This window comes from Patiria miniata, unplaced genomic scaffold (genome assembly GCF_015706575.1).
Source record: "Patiria miniata isolate m_02_andy unplaced genomic scaffold, ASM1570657v1 HiC_scaffold_1, whole genome shotgun sequence".
Taxonomy (NCBI): domain Eukaryota; kingdom Metazoa; phylum Echinodermata; class Asteroidea; order Valvatida; family Asterinidae; genus Patiria; species Patiria miniata.
Genome location: NW_024037047.1, coordinates 23,949,960 through 23,965,154, shown reverse-complemented (window position 1 = coordinate 23,965,154; position 15,195 = coordinate 23,949,960). Strand labels below are relative to the sequence as shown.

Sequence of the window (15,195 nt, the reverse complement as noted above, 5' to 3'; positions counted from 1 at the left end):
GAGCCTTGGCAATACCATGCCTTCAGCTCATCTAAGGAGAGGCCGGGATTGAGGCTGAGATGCTTCCTTATTTTAATTTAGATTTTTTTTTTCACTTTGGAGGAAACGTCTTTGTGAAAAGCAGGAGGTCGTGTTAAGCAAGATATGCTTAACCTTCAAGAAGTCGATTGTGTCACCGACAATTATGGTGCACAGGTTTACGCAAAATGATTCATAATCACATACATACTGGAATTTGTATCCTTGTGGAGTCATGTATTTGTTCTCGTCTGCAAAATGCTCCTATTTTAACCAGAATTAATTTCCTGGGCTGACATTCGGACCAAATATCCCTTAAATAAAATACTTTATTTTGCGACTGATCAACACACCTTGGAAATTCCTAGTTTTTGAGTAAAATACATACATCTATTTTGTGATATTCACCTATACACCTTGCCCCGTGGAGACGTATACAATTTGTTGTTACTTATTGTGCACATGTCTCCACATGGTACCGTGTACCATGTTTTGAAACTTCACTTTCCAACTCGAAAACTTTACTACATGAGGACAAAGAAATGTCTCCACAAGAATACAAATTTCAGTATGTGTGACCTCATATGTGTATGTGGGGGCAGACATCGCCCATAATGCTTATGAAATTTCATGGGCGTAAATTCCGGGATGGGGGTGTATATACCCAACTCCCGATTTTTTGACCAGGAGGCCACTGAATCATCCCCCAGATTTGTTTGCTGGACCTCCCCAAAATCGGTGTGGTTGGGGAAAAAGCAGCTGTGAATAAAGAAAAAATAGCATCAAAGTCACTTAAAAAAATAGCCCACAGCGAGCATTTTAAGTCTGGGCTACATTTATTTAATAGTTTTCACCACCTAACATTCACCACATGCGCCACCTATTGTCAGGTGTTGTCAGCCCCCCCCCCCCATCGCTTTTCGAATTATTTTACAAAGTCCGGCGTGGTTTGAATATTTTGTAAATTTGTTCTTGATTGGCCAACTTATTCAATCTTCAACGAGGCAATATCCATTATTTGCAAAAGTCCAATACCATTTTATGTTTTTCTACCTTTGTTTTCCTTTTGCAGGATTGAATCGACCCAACAGTGCAAGATGCATAAATTTCTGACAGTCGTGGTGTTAATGTCGTTAGTCCTGGCGGTGACGAGTGAGTCGGAGGAATCGAAAAGGGCAAGGAGTTGCGGGTGAGTGTGACAAAATGGTAACAGAGACGCCTGGACACTAGTGTCAAGAAAGGTTGCTCTTCAAGGTTAAAACAAATTTAAACATAAAAAGTTACGATGATGAAGTTGGTCATTAAAGTGATGATGAGAAAAAATGACACGACATTCACAAGAGTGGCGAGAGCAAAGACGGAGCTTTTTATGACAACGGAGATCATTGTTTAGTTGGTGACTTTGCTGGCATCACTGACATACTGATAATGGCGACGATACCGACATAATAATGCAGGAGATATTGACGTCGATGATGCTTGTAATAATAGCGACAGTGGCGACATCTCAAACGTGGTGACAGTGGTGACAAATGTGAACAAGTGACAAAGATGACAAGGGCGACAAGGGCTACAGAGAAGACAAAGGTGATAAAGGTTACAAATGTGACAAAGGTGACAAAGGGACAAAGTGACAAAGATGACAAATGCGGCAAGGGCTACAGAGAAGACAAAGGTGATAAAGGTTACAAATGTGACAAAGGTGACAAAGGGACAAAGTGACAAAGATGACAAATGCGGCAAGGGCTACAGAGAAGACAAAGGTGACAAAGGTTACAAAAGTGACAAAGGTGAAAAGGGACAAAGTGACAAAGGCTACAAATGCTACACAGGCTTCAAAGGCGACTAAGGTGAACAAGTGACAAAGGTGACCAAAGTGACAAAGGCAACCAAGGCGTTCAAGGTGGCCAAGGTGACCTAGGTGACAAAAAGACGATGGTAAACAAACCAGATTGTTCCAATAAATGATTGTTGACATCATCCAAGCGGTATTCACCGTTCATAATAAAAGTGTAAACTTGTATATTTTACTTTCAGAATGAGAGCCGGAAGTAAAGGTGGCCAATGCAAAAGCAACACATCATTTATAAAAAGAATTTATGATGCATACAGGCGAGAGTAAGTCATATTCCCTATTTAGCAAATATATTGCACCATAACATTAATTGTTAGCTGTACTCAAGTCGAGCGGCCAGCGTTACTCAACAATTAAAATTGCAATTTTCCAAAATTTGAAGGTTTTTTTTTTCTCCAGCTAACGGCTTTGCCTGAATAATCAAATGAAAGGAAATGAAATTTGATCTCCTACTTTGCACAACTTCCATTTTTGAAATGACAGTGTTTGGCGGATGAATACTGGGACGCCTCCATGCCCGAGCGCCCATTGCACGTGCGTGCTGTATGATGGAATCGTATTTCACCGAAATCCGATTATCAGTTTTGGGAAACGGCGTCCACATTAGGAGGGCGCTATTTAATTCTGGTAAACTGCTATTATCGAAGTTAAATAGCGCCCTCCCATTGTAGTCATCATATCACAAAAAAAGGTTACTACGAAATAGAAACAACAGTTTCTCCTTGTTTATGAAAGTCATGTTATTTTTTTTAATTTTTTCTTAACTTCCCAGTGGTGTGGACACAGATACGCCCGAAGAGCGCGGCTGGGGCAATCTAGAAGCCGAACGGCGGGCCAACGAGGCTGCGACGGTCGAGGAGAAGTTGCGACTGCTAAACGAACTACTGGACGAATTGGAACTCTACGACAACAACATGAAGTAAAACACAAACCAGCACTGGAAAAAACCTCCTTTTTTGTTTGTTCCCTTCTAATAATAAAACAATATGTCCTAATTTTGGTGAAAAAAAACCCAAAAACACTGAAACACGTAACTATTTGAACTATTTGAATTTTGTTCGCCGTACAAACTGATTGAGGGCATATAGGATACTTTGCATTTGTCCACAAGTGACCTTGAGAACCATTATCAAAAAGCTTACTTGGATTTAAGATCGTACTGGTACTAAACACCCCGTGAACTTATTGCGTCTGGCTTGCTGTCATTTAGAAGAAATCAAGAAATGTAGGTGATTTCAAACGATCGGTCAATTAGACTGATTTTTGGAATAACAAGTGCCGTCGGCGAAGTCATGTTTCGTGATCAAAAGGTTGTGCAGGGTTTTCCACTATTTTCTCGAAAAGTGTAATATCCACTGAGTTGAAACTTCAACAGGTTAGGTTTTGAACATCTTCTATAGATTTTGAGTGGTGTTAGTACTGGAAACGAACAAATGCATGAAAAGCAAATTATCCTATATGCCTTTAACTACAATGTGAAAGTTATGAACAGGTTTTGTGTAAAATCATTTCTCGTTTGAAAATTTACCCTTTTCTGGCCTTGTATCACAAAAAATGTTGATGTCTACCTAAATTAGAAGACCGGGGAATCGGTATGTTCTAAGACAAGCAAAAGAAGTGTCGAGACACACGGTATTCCTTGCAAACACCTCGAAACCTTTATCTGCTTAACTTTAACGAGTGGTAACAAAACGCTATAACTTTATTACGAAAACTCTTTATAAAGAGCTTTTTGATTCATTGCCCCTAATTTGAAAGGGAGCTAAAAATCAACAATTATGAAATTTAATATCACGAATACAAAAAAGAAGAAGATTTGTTGGACTTGTTTTAAATATCTCCACTCTTGATGATTCGAAGATGAAGTTGCGACGTATGAAAAATACAGCCTTTGATGTAAATATTCCAGTAAATTAGTTGATTATTAATGGAAAACTTAACATTAATTACGGTGACTTACAGACACTATTTGACGTTGTTTTGTTTGTTAACCGTGTCTATCCCATAGATCTATCCATAGTTGATTATGGCGTTTTATGTATGTTATCTCCTTTTTTTGTTTACGCTACCTGCTCAAATAATGATCAATTTAAGGTTTCTTAAGGCAATTTACTAAGGAAGTAAGTAAAGTCAAAATATAAGATTTGTGTTTATTGCAAGCCCTGCTATTAAAGCATCATTTTATGTCAGCCAGTACTATCAATTTGTAGAACCTTAGGCGGCATCATGTTTTCAAATTACAACAGTTAATCCTCCTATAGGTCTCTTTCAAATGACGTCACTTCCTACAGATTACAGCCATGATTACGACGTATCAGCATTTTGGGCGTCAAAATTAATGTGCGCGCGTGACGCGCATCGGCTGCGCCGTATTTCGAAGAAAATAGCTACATGCGTCCGTGTTTAGAACAATGCACACTGCACGTACACGTATCTAATGGCGTTGGATATGCAGTTGTAATTTTCCTTCGAAGATTGCGTCCTATGAGAGAGATCTATTAAAGAGATCTCTTTTTAAAAATTTCGGCCTCCGAAAATAGTAATGATTTTCTCAAAACGATTATTTCAATTCTTTGTTTACGTGTGCGTTTTCTTATGGGAGCCACCGAGATCTCATTAGAAACTTTAAGTGTAAACAGAGCATGACGTCATTATGTCTCAGGTCTATCATTGTTTTCTGTTTGCACCGTTCCAGAAATGGGCGACTGTCAGTTTTTTTTTATTTTACAGCCGGTTGTTCTTAACCTTGAACAGCGCCCTCAGTGAAGAAACTTGCTACAGCATTATTTTTTTGTTTCGTGTCGACAGAGGGTGCACTTTTAGTGTGCATTCTCATTGTTTTCCCATGACGGCCTTTAGTGGTCTTATATATGCATGTCAATTAAAAAAAATTGGCTATTCCAACGCTAGATTGTTATTAATTTGAGCGTATCAAAACTAGAATTCCTTTTTTTCAGGATCGAACTCTTACTTTTCAAGATGGCATCGTCCATTATGACTCATGTAATCATCAAACGTACTTGTCACCATAAAAAAAGTTAAAAAAACCCCTAATTTTGATGTTTGTTTGTTGTTGAATTACATTCCTGTATACCTGAAATACGATTTCCTGATTGTTAAGATCTTTACTTGATTTTCTATCGGTGTACTAAAGATTCCGATAAACACTGCTTTTATGAAAGTAAGGCTGATTTTTTTTTTTGGGGGGGGGTCATTTAGTGTTCGGTTGTAAATAATAGTTATTAATAGTTAGTGCTTTAATTAGCTATCAGTGGAAATTAAAGGAAAACAAAATAAGTGCCAATATCAAGCTATAGCCATTATTATGTTTAGCGTAAAAATGAAAATATACCTAAATTTGCTGAGTTGTGAATTAGAGAGAAAGTAAGGAAAGATCTGGAAGCAGATCTTCTGACGGATACCTGAAAAGCAGAGTTTAAATGAAGTTCGTGCAAGTCAGTCACTTGAAGTCACTCAATTTCAAGTCAAGCGACGAGCTATTGACAAATAAAATGCGATCATATGACTTGTGATTTGACTTGTGATTTGACTTGTGATTGGCTTGTGATTTGAATTGTAATGGCTTGTGATTTGATTTGAATTGATTTGATTAACAGCTCTGTCAAAAGGCCATTCTCTTTTTGTTTTCAAATATAAATATTAGAAGAGGACGCCGTTTGAGGTAAGGTGATCATGTTAATCTCAGCAAAATCAAACAAAAGTGAAATGAAGGGGAATAAAGATGATTACTACATTGAAATGTCGCAGAAACCAGAATTATTTGTGTCACGTCTTTCAAGTTGAATCGTGGGCAGTGTGCCTCGTAGCTCAGTTAGACAACTTGTACTTTGTTTTGAAAAAGGGAAACTTGGGGGGGGGGGGTAGTAAGCCTGTGACCAGGTTTAAGTCCAAGTAAAGACAAACGATTTCTCGTCCTGGCGTTTAGAAGAACTAATGGGAAGAAGTGGTCCATTTCTCCCTTAACATGGCGGATTTTCCAAAAACGGAGGATGGATTCTTCCATTTGTTTCTCAACTTTTTACTAATACTTTTGTATCCAAAGGAGGCGTTGACCTTTCTACCAGATATTGAACCTGTATACAAAGCTACACAATTTGCTGGAAACAAACAAAATGACAAAATATATTGCAAACGGATATTGATGAAAAAGGCAAAGAAAAAGGAAGTTGGCAGGGACGAGAATTTGGTTAATCGTTTTACTTGGCCGAAAGCAAAATTGGGTCGGGGTCGAGTCCCGTCACGACACAAACTCTAAGCAACAAGGCCAAACGGAGGCTTCGTCCTTTTGTCGCTGCTTGTTTCACTTCATCGTTGTCCATCAGCTACTCTACGTCGAAGGGATGCAGGCATGGGGCAGTATTTCATATCGAAGACTATATCCACACTTGCTTTCATTATGGTGAGATAGTTTAAATGGCTCATTAAGCTTTAATGACACTAAATAACCCGTGTCTGCAGCAATCAGTGTAAAACGTCTTTAAACCTGCACAAGTAAAGTGTTTCAAAAGAAACATCTGGCCCTAAGGCCAAAAAACCTCTCCGGTTTCTGGTATGCGCGCGCGTCGACGTAGCCATGCTAGTCGGCAAAATGAAAAAGTTTGTTTTTCAATGTAAGATGATGTCTCAAGACCGCCAACTCACTAGTTTGACTGGAATCCTGCTGCTGCACAATTTTAACGTGTTTTTAGATGGGGTTACAATCGAGTATAAGCTTTATGTGACCTCTCTGGACTCCCATGTATTTTGCACTAAATTTAGTCTGGCACCATTTGCAGTCATCAGCCGACATTTTATGAAAAAAAAAGCAAAAAAAAAAAAAGCCGCGTCGCTGCACCACTTTTGGGGCAAGCTCCATACCAGAAACTGGAGACTTTTTTTTTGGCCTAAGGAAGCATGTTGTATACATTCCAAAATTCCGCACGACTACGGAAGGAACAATTACAACAAGCCCCGCCCATGGCGCACCTGGGCAAAAACGCGCATCTGGGTCATTCCATAAATTTGGGGTCCAATTTTTTATTTGTGTCACTGTCACATCTGATTTAAGATTTTTGTAAATTCGACATTCGTTTGTGCCCTCTGTAATAGTGATAATGTAAAGCACAGGACCTGCCAAACAAACACCAATTAGTATGAAGTCAATTGTAATGATACTTCACGGCAAAATTACACAGGTAAGGTATAACGGGGACGCAAGGAACTATCACACTTTTGGACCCCAAATTTATGGAATCACTGCGTTGCATAATTAGCGATGATGCTTGATCACCGCACGTATTATAGCCCGTACCTTTACAACCGTTGGGCGAGCCATTGAACCATTTCGCGATCGCTGATTGGTTTCCAGGGAAAGCCTAGGGAGAAAATATAGAAAATATCAAACCGCTGATACGAAATGGCCCAGACGTTATTGCAGGCGCGCTGGTTTCGCTCGTACACCCCCCCCCCCCCGCCCTGCAAACAGGACGCTGGGATACTGTGATGAGCTTCACAGAATCTTGTAAAAGAAGTGGCCTATGACCTAAGTATAAAGCATCTGGCTGCATTTGTTGAAGACCGCAGTTAGACAATGTGCGAAAATGCTATCCGAAAACTTCCCATAGAAATGCGCGCATTCCATACCGGATGTGATTTCTGTTTCATTGCGGACCATGTAGACAAAATTTGAGCGTCGCATAATGCAATTCGACCGTTCGTGATTCGAAACGGAGCCTGAGCGAGTGACGGAACTGTAAATTTACAACACAGAAAAGTTGTACAGAATTTCCTACATTATTACGCTTTTCAACGAAAAAAACCATCTCCTAAACTGGAATAAGAGAGTAATGAATCAGTCTTAACGGCCGTTTTAAACCTTGCAGAGTCATGACCGTGATGACGCGCAGGTCACAGGTCACGCAAAATCCAACCAATCAGAGCGTGAATTCATCAGAGTATCCCAGCGTCCTGTTTGCAGGGCGGGGGTGCGAGCGAAGCGCGCTGGTCTAATCGTTGTGCCATTAGAGGGCGCACTATGCACGATCCACTATCGATCACTAGCCTTTTGAGCCAAGACTAGCACCAATGTTGTCCTATGCATCAATTTTACAAATTAACAAAATAAATGATCTTCGTTTCTGGTGAAAAAAATGATGGGAGAAGAGCCCATTAAAGACAATATTTGGCAGGACAAAAATTCTTGGATCTCATCTTTACTTTAGTGAAATTTTAAACAATTTTGTTGGCTAATCTACATTTTCCTATTTTTTTTGTGTGCATGACTTTTTCTCTGCATTTTCAGTATGCATTTACCAGATGCCACAGGGTTTCGTCGGCAGAGGTAAGATTCTTTGCTCCGGGGATTTCTACCGGCGAACTGTGACTTCTCAGCCGGATTGAAGAATGTTGGTCTTTTGGGAAATCAATAAACTCGATTCCACTCAGTTATAAATGGATTTAGCTTCGGTTTTCAGACACTTTTGCCCAAAACGGAATCATTTTGTCGACAGGATGTAGTTTACTCCAAGTCATCCAGTTATTATATTCTTGATCAAATATTCTCCCCCGTACACGCAAAATCCTCGACCACTGGTACTGGGCAAAATAACTTGCTCGAAACTTCAATTGCGCATGTGCACACAATATGTTCCTCAAATTTGAAGGGGGAGGGGCGACTTGCAAGTAAGGGGGGGAGGGGTTACCACCTTATTTTGATTGAGGGGCCTATTTTCTCTTTTTCTCATATCTCATTCACATTTCCCTCATCCGTGGGTGGGGAAAAGTAACCCAATGTAAAACATTTCGCCTACCCTCCTCTCCTGCACTTACTCGAAATTAAACAAAAATAAAAATATTGGGGGACGGGACAATATCTGTGTGTGGGTGGGGTGGGGGGGGGGGGGTAGGTGGCACATGAGGCGGCACTGGGTATATGGTGGGGGTCGTTTCGCAGCCCCGCCCCTACTCCCGTGACTACGCAACTGGCAGTGTGCAATCAAAAGCTGTATCTGAACATGTTGACCCCCCAAAAAATCGTATTTATTTAAACAACAATTTCCGTCGTGAGTTTTCCTGCACTTTGGACTCTGATTAATAGAGCCGTGTGAAAATGACTTCATAAGCCCATGAACAAACAAGTGATGAACGCATAGACCACGAAACGCAGGCTTCTATTTGGTGACTGTGTCATCGAACAGTTAAAAAAGTACATGCAAATATATTTCTATAAGCGTGCTCTATAACAAGCCGCTGTTTGTATGGTGAACCTGTCTCCATTTAGACACCCAGACGTGTTTTTTTTTGTAAACTTCCCATAGGCTTTTCATAGCTCATATTGTGACTTTCACGAATTTCAGGCAGTTCATTATACGCATTTGTTAGGTATTGTTGCGACCTACATTCCGAGGCTATGTTCGATATTCAATAGCATTACTTCTTTGATCATGTTGAAGCAGTCGGGTTGGGCGCGGGCCTAGGGCCAAATATTCCGGTTCCACAAAGGTGGAAAAATAATATTATTGTGTTTGGATGACTAGAAATCCATCACTCAAACTTGTCGAACGGTTCAAATGAAAATCCTGCTCATACGTCACCAGCCGACAAACCACAATTCACAGAAAATACTCCACACCATGAATACTGTGGGTTTGTTTTACACAATTTTTTATTTAAGAGGGCGAGAAGTGTTTTGTTTGGTCTCACGTCTGGCATTCGCAGCTATTGTACTTGCGACTATGCACCCTAAGGCCAATGCTGAGCACCGGTGCCTCATAATCTATACACCCTTTATCAAAATACCTGAGGTAAATAATTGACAAAGCTTTTGATTTATCTGGTGACAGGTTGGCCAAGTTTACTTTGAGGCTGGGCATTGTGTGGGGGCGGATAGCTATAGAAACGATAGAAACCCGTATACATCGCACCGCTGTAACCGCACCAACAGGTTACACCACCGTTGAAACTCCACCACAAGTAAACGCTTGAGCAACCATCTGTGAATGACTGCCGTTAAGGGAAGGACATTTGTCACACCTGTCATGCTTTGTTGTTGAGATGAAAGAGGAACAAAAATGACAAGGGTTGGCTAGACAACTTAGGTGTAGGAGAACAAGTTCCATTTCGCATCAGAGCACACGTCGAGAGAGCTTGGAGGTATCTTGTGTACACGGTAAGTCCATTTTTGTCCACATAAAATAACGAGTGTATTATTCAAATGCGGCCACTGTTCAGTTGTGACTAAAATTAAAGATGGCGGTTTTGTTTTGATTTGGGAGGGCGTCCTGCTGCATTCGAAATTTCTCCCATTGGTCAGTCTATAAAAGGGATTACAATGAATAAAAAAGTACAACAGCGGTGCCAATGGGACTGGCATGTTTATCTTTAGAAATCCTTTGGAAAGGTTTCGAGTTCGAGAGCCCACTCAAAAAAATCATTACGAGAAGAGAAAATATCTAGTGTTATTCAGCATTACATGTACTCATGCCGCAGTTTGTTTTCCATACTTTTGACTGAAGGATTTTTTTTTTAAAGATACAGCAAAATTGTGTGTGATAGATGTCGTCCATGATCTGAAGTTTGTGCATTTTTATACAATTTATACAAAGTTTACACAAGTATAAGCTATTTCCAAAACTCATACATGCTTTGATTTAGGCCAGTCTTTTATTTAGAGAATACTTCATGCGTTTAAGTAATTGTTAGATGGTTGTTTTGGGGTTTTGCCTGGTGCTTGCAGTGTTGTAACGAGTCACTGAATTTTGTTACTGGAGTCGAGTCGAGTCATTGTAAAAAAATGGCTCGAGTCGAGTCGAGTCATTAGGTCAAGAAGGTCGAGTCAGTCGAGTCGAGTAACACTGTATGGTCGAGTCGAGTCAAAATAATGCATTGATAGCCGTGACTCGAGTCGAATCAATTACCCGTTGGGAGTCGAGTCGAGTAGAGTCACCAAAAATTGTGACTCGAGTCGGACTCGAGTGGAGTCATTGACTCGAGTCATGACAACTCTGCTTGCCTGTTCTGCAGAGATCATTGCAGAAGGCTACTCGTCATCAGTAGTTTGGTGTGGAACTTTCAAATGGCATGTTTATAATGTTAATGTGGTAGGATGTTGAAGAGAGACCCTCTAGTCAGGGGTAGATTGAGGATCTGTAGTTGTGACTATGGTTTGTATCCGTTGCATTGTAACGTTGTGGTAAAGAGATGGGGCTCCTCGATTAGGTGTTCATTTGTCCCAATTGTTGTAAGCGTTGTGGAAAAGGCTCGTTTGACAGGAGACCTATCTTGGGGTGATCGGAATACTGCTGTGGAGGTATCTGTAATGTTGGATTCCGCTAGATCTGGAATCTGGAAGGCTGAACATCAAAATAACCCCATCAATCGTAGGGGTAGAAGGGCAGTAAAGCTTTGTGTATGTTATATTAAGGTTAGTTCGTCCAAAATAGCCGAGTCGAGCTTGTGTTTCCACACACGCACCCACGCACACACACTCGTCCCGAGACAACCAGATCGTTGAGTCAACTCGACGTTGATACACCTCGACTGTTGAGACAACTTGTGATAAGCTGAGACGTCAATTAAGCCGTTGAGTTGTCACAACGATGCCCGAGGTGTACCAACGATAAAGTTGACTTGAGTCGAGTCGACCGACTGGTAAGCTTTGACATTTAAAAGTAACACTGTCCATTTTGCTTCCAGGTTACCTTTGTTTGTTGATTTGCCTCTCCGATAAAGGCGAGATCGCCACCATGAGGACCACGTCCCCAGCCGTGCTTCTCTCTGTTATGATCGTAATGGCGGCGGTTGTCATGCCAACTGTAGCCAGAGTGAAAGGGCGCAAGAACTGCAGGTAAGTTTGAGTTAATCATTGAGATAAAGCTTGTGTCACTTTTTTGGCATTATGTCTTCCATTTTGGTTTTACTTGCTTCAAAGAACTTGATATTGTATTTGAGCACTTAGGCTTCATGTCATTTTCGATTTCGGCTTAATAATCTGTTTAAATTTGTTTTTTTTTCATATACAGGACAAGAGCTGGGAAAGGTGTAGGCTGTAACAGCAGCGTGTCTTTCTTTAAACGACTACTCGATGAGAAATACAGGGAGTTGAAAGGTCAGCAGGACCCGGAGGTCCGAGGAGATGACCCGGAGGACAAGATGCTGCTTCTCCTCGAGCTGCTTCGAGATGAGAAACGCGGGGATTCGTAAGTCTGACTTTGTTTCACTAATCTCTATGTAGACAATCTAGTTGGCCATTCCGAGCTGTACAAAAACAGTGAAGCTACGCACTGGTTCCCGATCCCCTCCATTCGAATGTGAGGAGGGAACCAGTCTCAGTGACTCTCTTTGTTCAAAATAATCAAAATACAGTCGTCTAAAAGGATGCCAAACTTTTTTTTGAAACAGAAATTTTATATAAAAATATATTGTTGCCTCTTTAATTCTTTTTTAAGACAACAAAATAATCATTTGTCAGATAAAAAGTGTATACATGTCAATGAAATTACATGTATATATCTTTCTGTACGATTCCATTGTTCATGGAGCGGCAATCCGCTCCGTTCAGAAGTACCCCCTCACCGGCAAAGAAAGTACAGTTGGGGGTGACCGACCGACGCCATCTTGCCTGACTGCAATTCATTTGCCGCGAAGCTATTTTCTAATTTACCTATAAAACTAGATTTGTGTTGTGTTCCTAGAAACATAAAGATATTCACTTTGAATGAGACATCGAACGAAAAAAACCACCGACATTTAGTTATTAAATTATTTCTTCACAAAAATTGAATTTTGGCTGCCAGACAAAACTCCGCCTCTCGCAGGACGGGTTCATTTGTGCCAAAAATGAAAATCCTTTTTATCCCCAGAGGGTTGCAGACGCCGAAAATAGGAATAAATTATATTTTTATCCGTTAAAACAAAACATACAAATGGAAGATTTGTTAGGAGAAAAGAGTCAATTTTTTGAAGAGCACGGGATATGCATCCTTAAATGATGCCACTTGTCTCTTGTGTTATTTATTGCAATGGGATTATCAAGCGTGAGTTGATTTCACTGAACAAAACAAAGCCATCTGTGGCAAGATGTCGTAGACTTACATTGTAATCGTCACCATGCAGCACACTTAACAGTAAAGGTGAACCATGGTATGCTGAGTGGCATCGCGTACCCTCGCATTTTCGAAATGTTGTGATTGCATTGGTTGCCAAATACCGTGCTTTGAGTAAAATCTAATATTATTTTCCAAAGCTTTTCAAAACACAGAGCCTTTTTTGAAGTGGGGGAAAGACAGGGTCTTTCTCGGGTCGGAGGTCCAAAATTGGGTCGGTCGGAAATGAGGAACATAGAATAGAAAATCGATGCCCAAATGGAAACCTCCTTGGCAAGCCCTCGATCGTTCTAGAGGGCGCACTTCCGAACATACAGCTAGCAGCGGAGGTTGGGGTGTGCCCAACATGCCACTCACTTAGTTTTATGCTACTGAAATAATCTCTGCTCTTGGTTTCAGAAATTTGGGAGAAAAGGAAGATGAACCGGACCCGGAGACGCGGGGAGAAACGGATGACCTAGAGGAAAAGATGCTGCTTCTTCGCGAGCTGCTGCTGGAACTAAACGACACATGAATCCAGCGATAGGCGTAGGCCATATTTCCTAGCAATAGAGAGCGCTGCCACGGGGGCGCTATTTTTTTCGTACCACACGCTGTTTCGAAGTACGTTGAGTTGCAAGTCAGGTTCTCGGACTTTATTTTCCCTTGAAAAAAAAATCCTCCAAACCACATATTGGTAAAAGAAAAATGTTCCAAATGAATAACAAACCTTTTTAAGTAAAAAATAAAAGTAAAGAAGAAAAATTAAAAAAAAAAAGAGTAGCCAATGGGAATCAAACTCGCACCACCGGGTTAGTAAGTCTGTAGTATCCACTACACTACAGCAGTGACTCACTGGAAGCGGTTGTTTTAAACATTATATTATTGCATATATAGGACCCTCCAGCATAATTCTATATGCATGTATACTAGAGAGCGTGTGGTATGGAAAAAAAATCGCCCACGCGGGGGGGGGGGCACAATCACAGGTTATTGAGGTACGTTCACATTTTACTCTGAATCAATACATATTTTTGCTCCATTCGCTGTAAAATAGCGGCCTTCTGTGGACACAAAATGTCTTCCATTTTCATCGCACACAAATACACTGAGTAGTTAGAGGCCGTAGCGGCGATAGCATTTTACCTGGAAACCATACTTGGTCCACAAACCGCGCGCTAAATGCATTGCCCGTCACAGAGCCATTGTAGTGCGCCCTCTTTAGACATGCTGATCACTATTATTATTTGTTTTCTGATCTCAAAATGATTATATGAGCGTAGATATAGGTATGCAATCTAAAGAAGATAAACGATTTTTGAATGTACAGGAACATTTAGCATACAGAAAATAACAAACAAGGGAAACTTAAAATGTATTCTTGTATATAGCTTGAACGTAATGTAGCTTTCTGCAGGGAAGGGTCATTATATGCAAGTAAAGTTTCAATGGCTAGTGTAGGCTATTGGAAATGTATATACAGTTTTTATGGCCATTGCAGGTTATAAAGTGAATTGCACATTTTTGTATAAGTTAACAAATTTCATCTGATTACGTCAATGTTTGTAGCATAAAATATATTCGAAAGATTCCCTCCAGTTGAGAGGGATGGTAAGCCAGTAATGAAAAAGAAAACAAAAACGAAAAACAAGGAACAAGGAACAAATACAAAATTTGGAATGGAAATATCAATGTCCATTTTTTACATGGTAGTTGAATCGTAGTGATATGTAAATACATTTGCAAGCTTGAAGGATAACACAACAGTTGCAAAAATCAAAAACCAAAACTACCAAATTATTATGAAATATCTTACTGGACTCTTAGTAAATGACGGTCTAAAGTGGCCTGTAAAATCATGGTACCTGGTGTGCAGTCATTTTCAAGAAAGTGGTGTTTTTGTATCAATTTCTAATGCTGGTCGGCCGACCAGCGTTGGAAAAACCTGACTTTTTTCAACTACTGCCTCCAATTTACCAAATTTATTTAGTCCACATTTTGTTGGCAATTAGTTACACGTCCGTGAACGGGTGCGAGCCAGCTAGAGTGTTTCCCCGACCTTACAATTCCCCAACGTCTATAAATTGCTCTGTTTCGTCTTACGTGGGGTCAGGGAACCAGACTACATGAACATTAATGTTTTTCTTGTTGTTTTATTTTAGCATCTACGAGCACAAAACGTCAAACAATTCAGTGTACCAATATTTGCTATAAAATAGTAACCCACCAAATCCATCTATT

The 15,195-nt window shown here is 40.3% G+C and overlaps 2 protein-coding genes across 3 annotated transcripts in view; both read left to right on the top strand.

Moving 5' to 3' along the window:
• Positions 1 to 3,063, top strand: part of LOC119726218 — a 32,293-nt gene extending 29,230 nt beyond the window's left edge. The window contains exons 3-5 of the mRNA XM_038197828.1: positions 1,091 to 1,207; positions 2,056 to 2,136; positions 2,646 to 3,063. Of these exons, the coding sequence (XP_038053756.1) occupies positions 1,116 to 1,207; positions 2,056 to 2,136; positions 2,646 to 2,796 (324 nt within the window). The 5' untranslated portion in view covers positions 1,091 to 1,115 and the 3' untranslated portion in view covers positions 2,797 to 3,063. The remainder of the gene's footprint in view (positions 1 to 1,090; positions 1,208 to 2,055; positions 2,137 to 2,645) is intronic.
• Positions 3,064 to 9,706: 6,643 nt separating this feature from the next.
• LOC119726205 lies at positions 9,707 to 13,633 on the top strand. 2 transcript variants are annotated; one of them, XM_038197816.1, is made up of 4 exons: positions 9,707 to 10,040; positions 11,603 to 11,717; positions 11,893 to 12,069; positions 13,375 to 13,633. In XM_038197816.1, exons 2-4 carry the CDS (start codon positions 11,617 to 11,619, stop codon positions 13,487 to 13,489), a joined length of 393 nt encoding a protein of 130 aa, XP_038053744.1. In that variant the 5' UTR covers positions 9,707 to 10,040; positions 11,603 to 11,616; the 3' UTR covers positions 13,490 to 13,633. The 2 variants fall into 2 exon arrangements, with proteins under 2 accessions (XP_038053744.1, XP_038053735.1); XM_038197807.1 differs by having other exon boundaries at positions 9,711 to 10,040; positions 11,567 to 11,717.
• The last annotated feature ends 1,562 nt before the right edge of the window (positions 13,634 to 15,195 follow it).

Excerpts from the sequence above, each read along its gene's own strand:
- LOC119726205 (XM_038197816.1), top strand. The coding sequence starts at position 11,617 with ATGAGGACCACGTCCCCAGCCGTGCTTCTCTCTGTTATGATCGTAATG. Across the intron at positions 11,718-11,892 it reads AAAGGGCGCAAGAACTGCAG|GACAAGAGCTGGGAAAGGTG; the intron begins GTAAGTTTGAGT and ends TTTCATATACAG. Across the intron at positions 12,070-13,374 it reads GATGAGAAACGCGGGGATTC|AAATTTGGGAGAAAAGGAAG; the intron begins GTAAGTCTGACT and ends TCTTGGTTTCAG.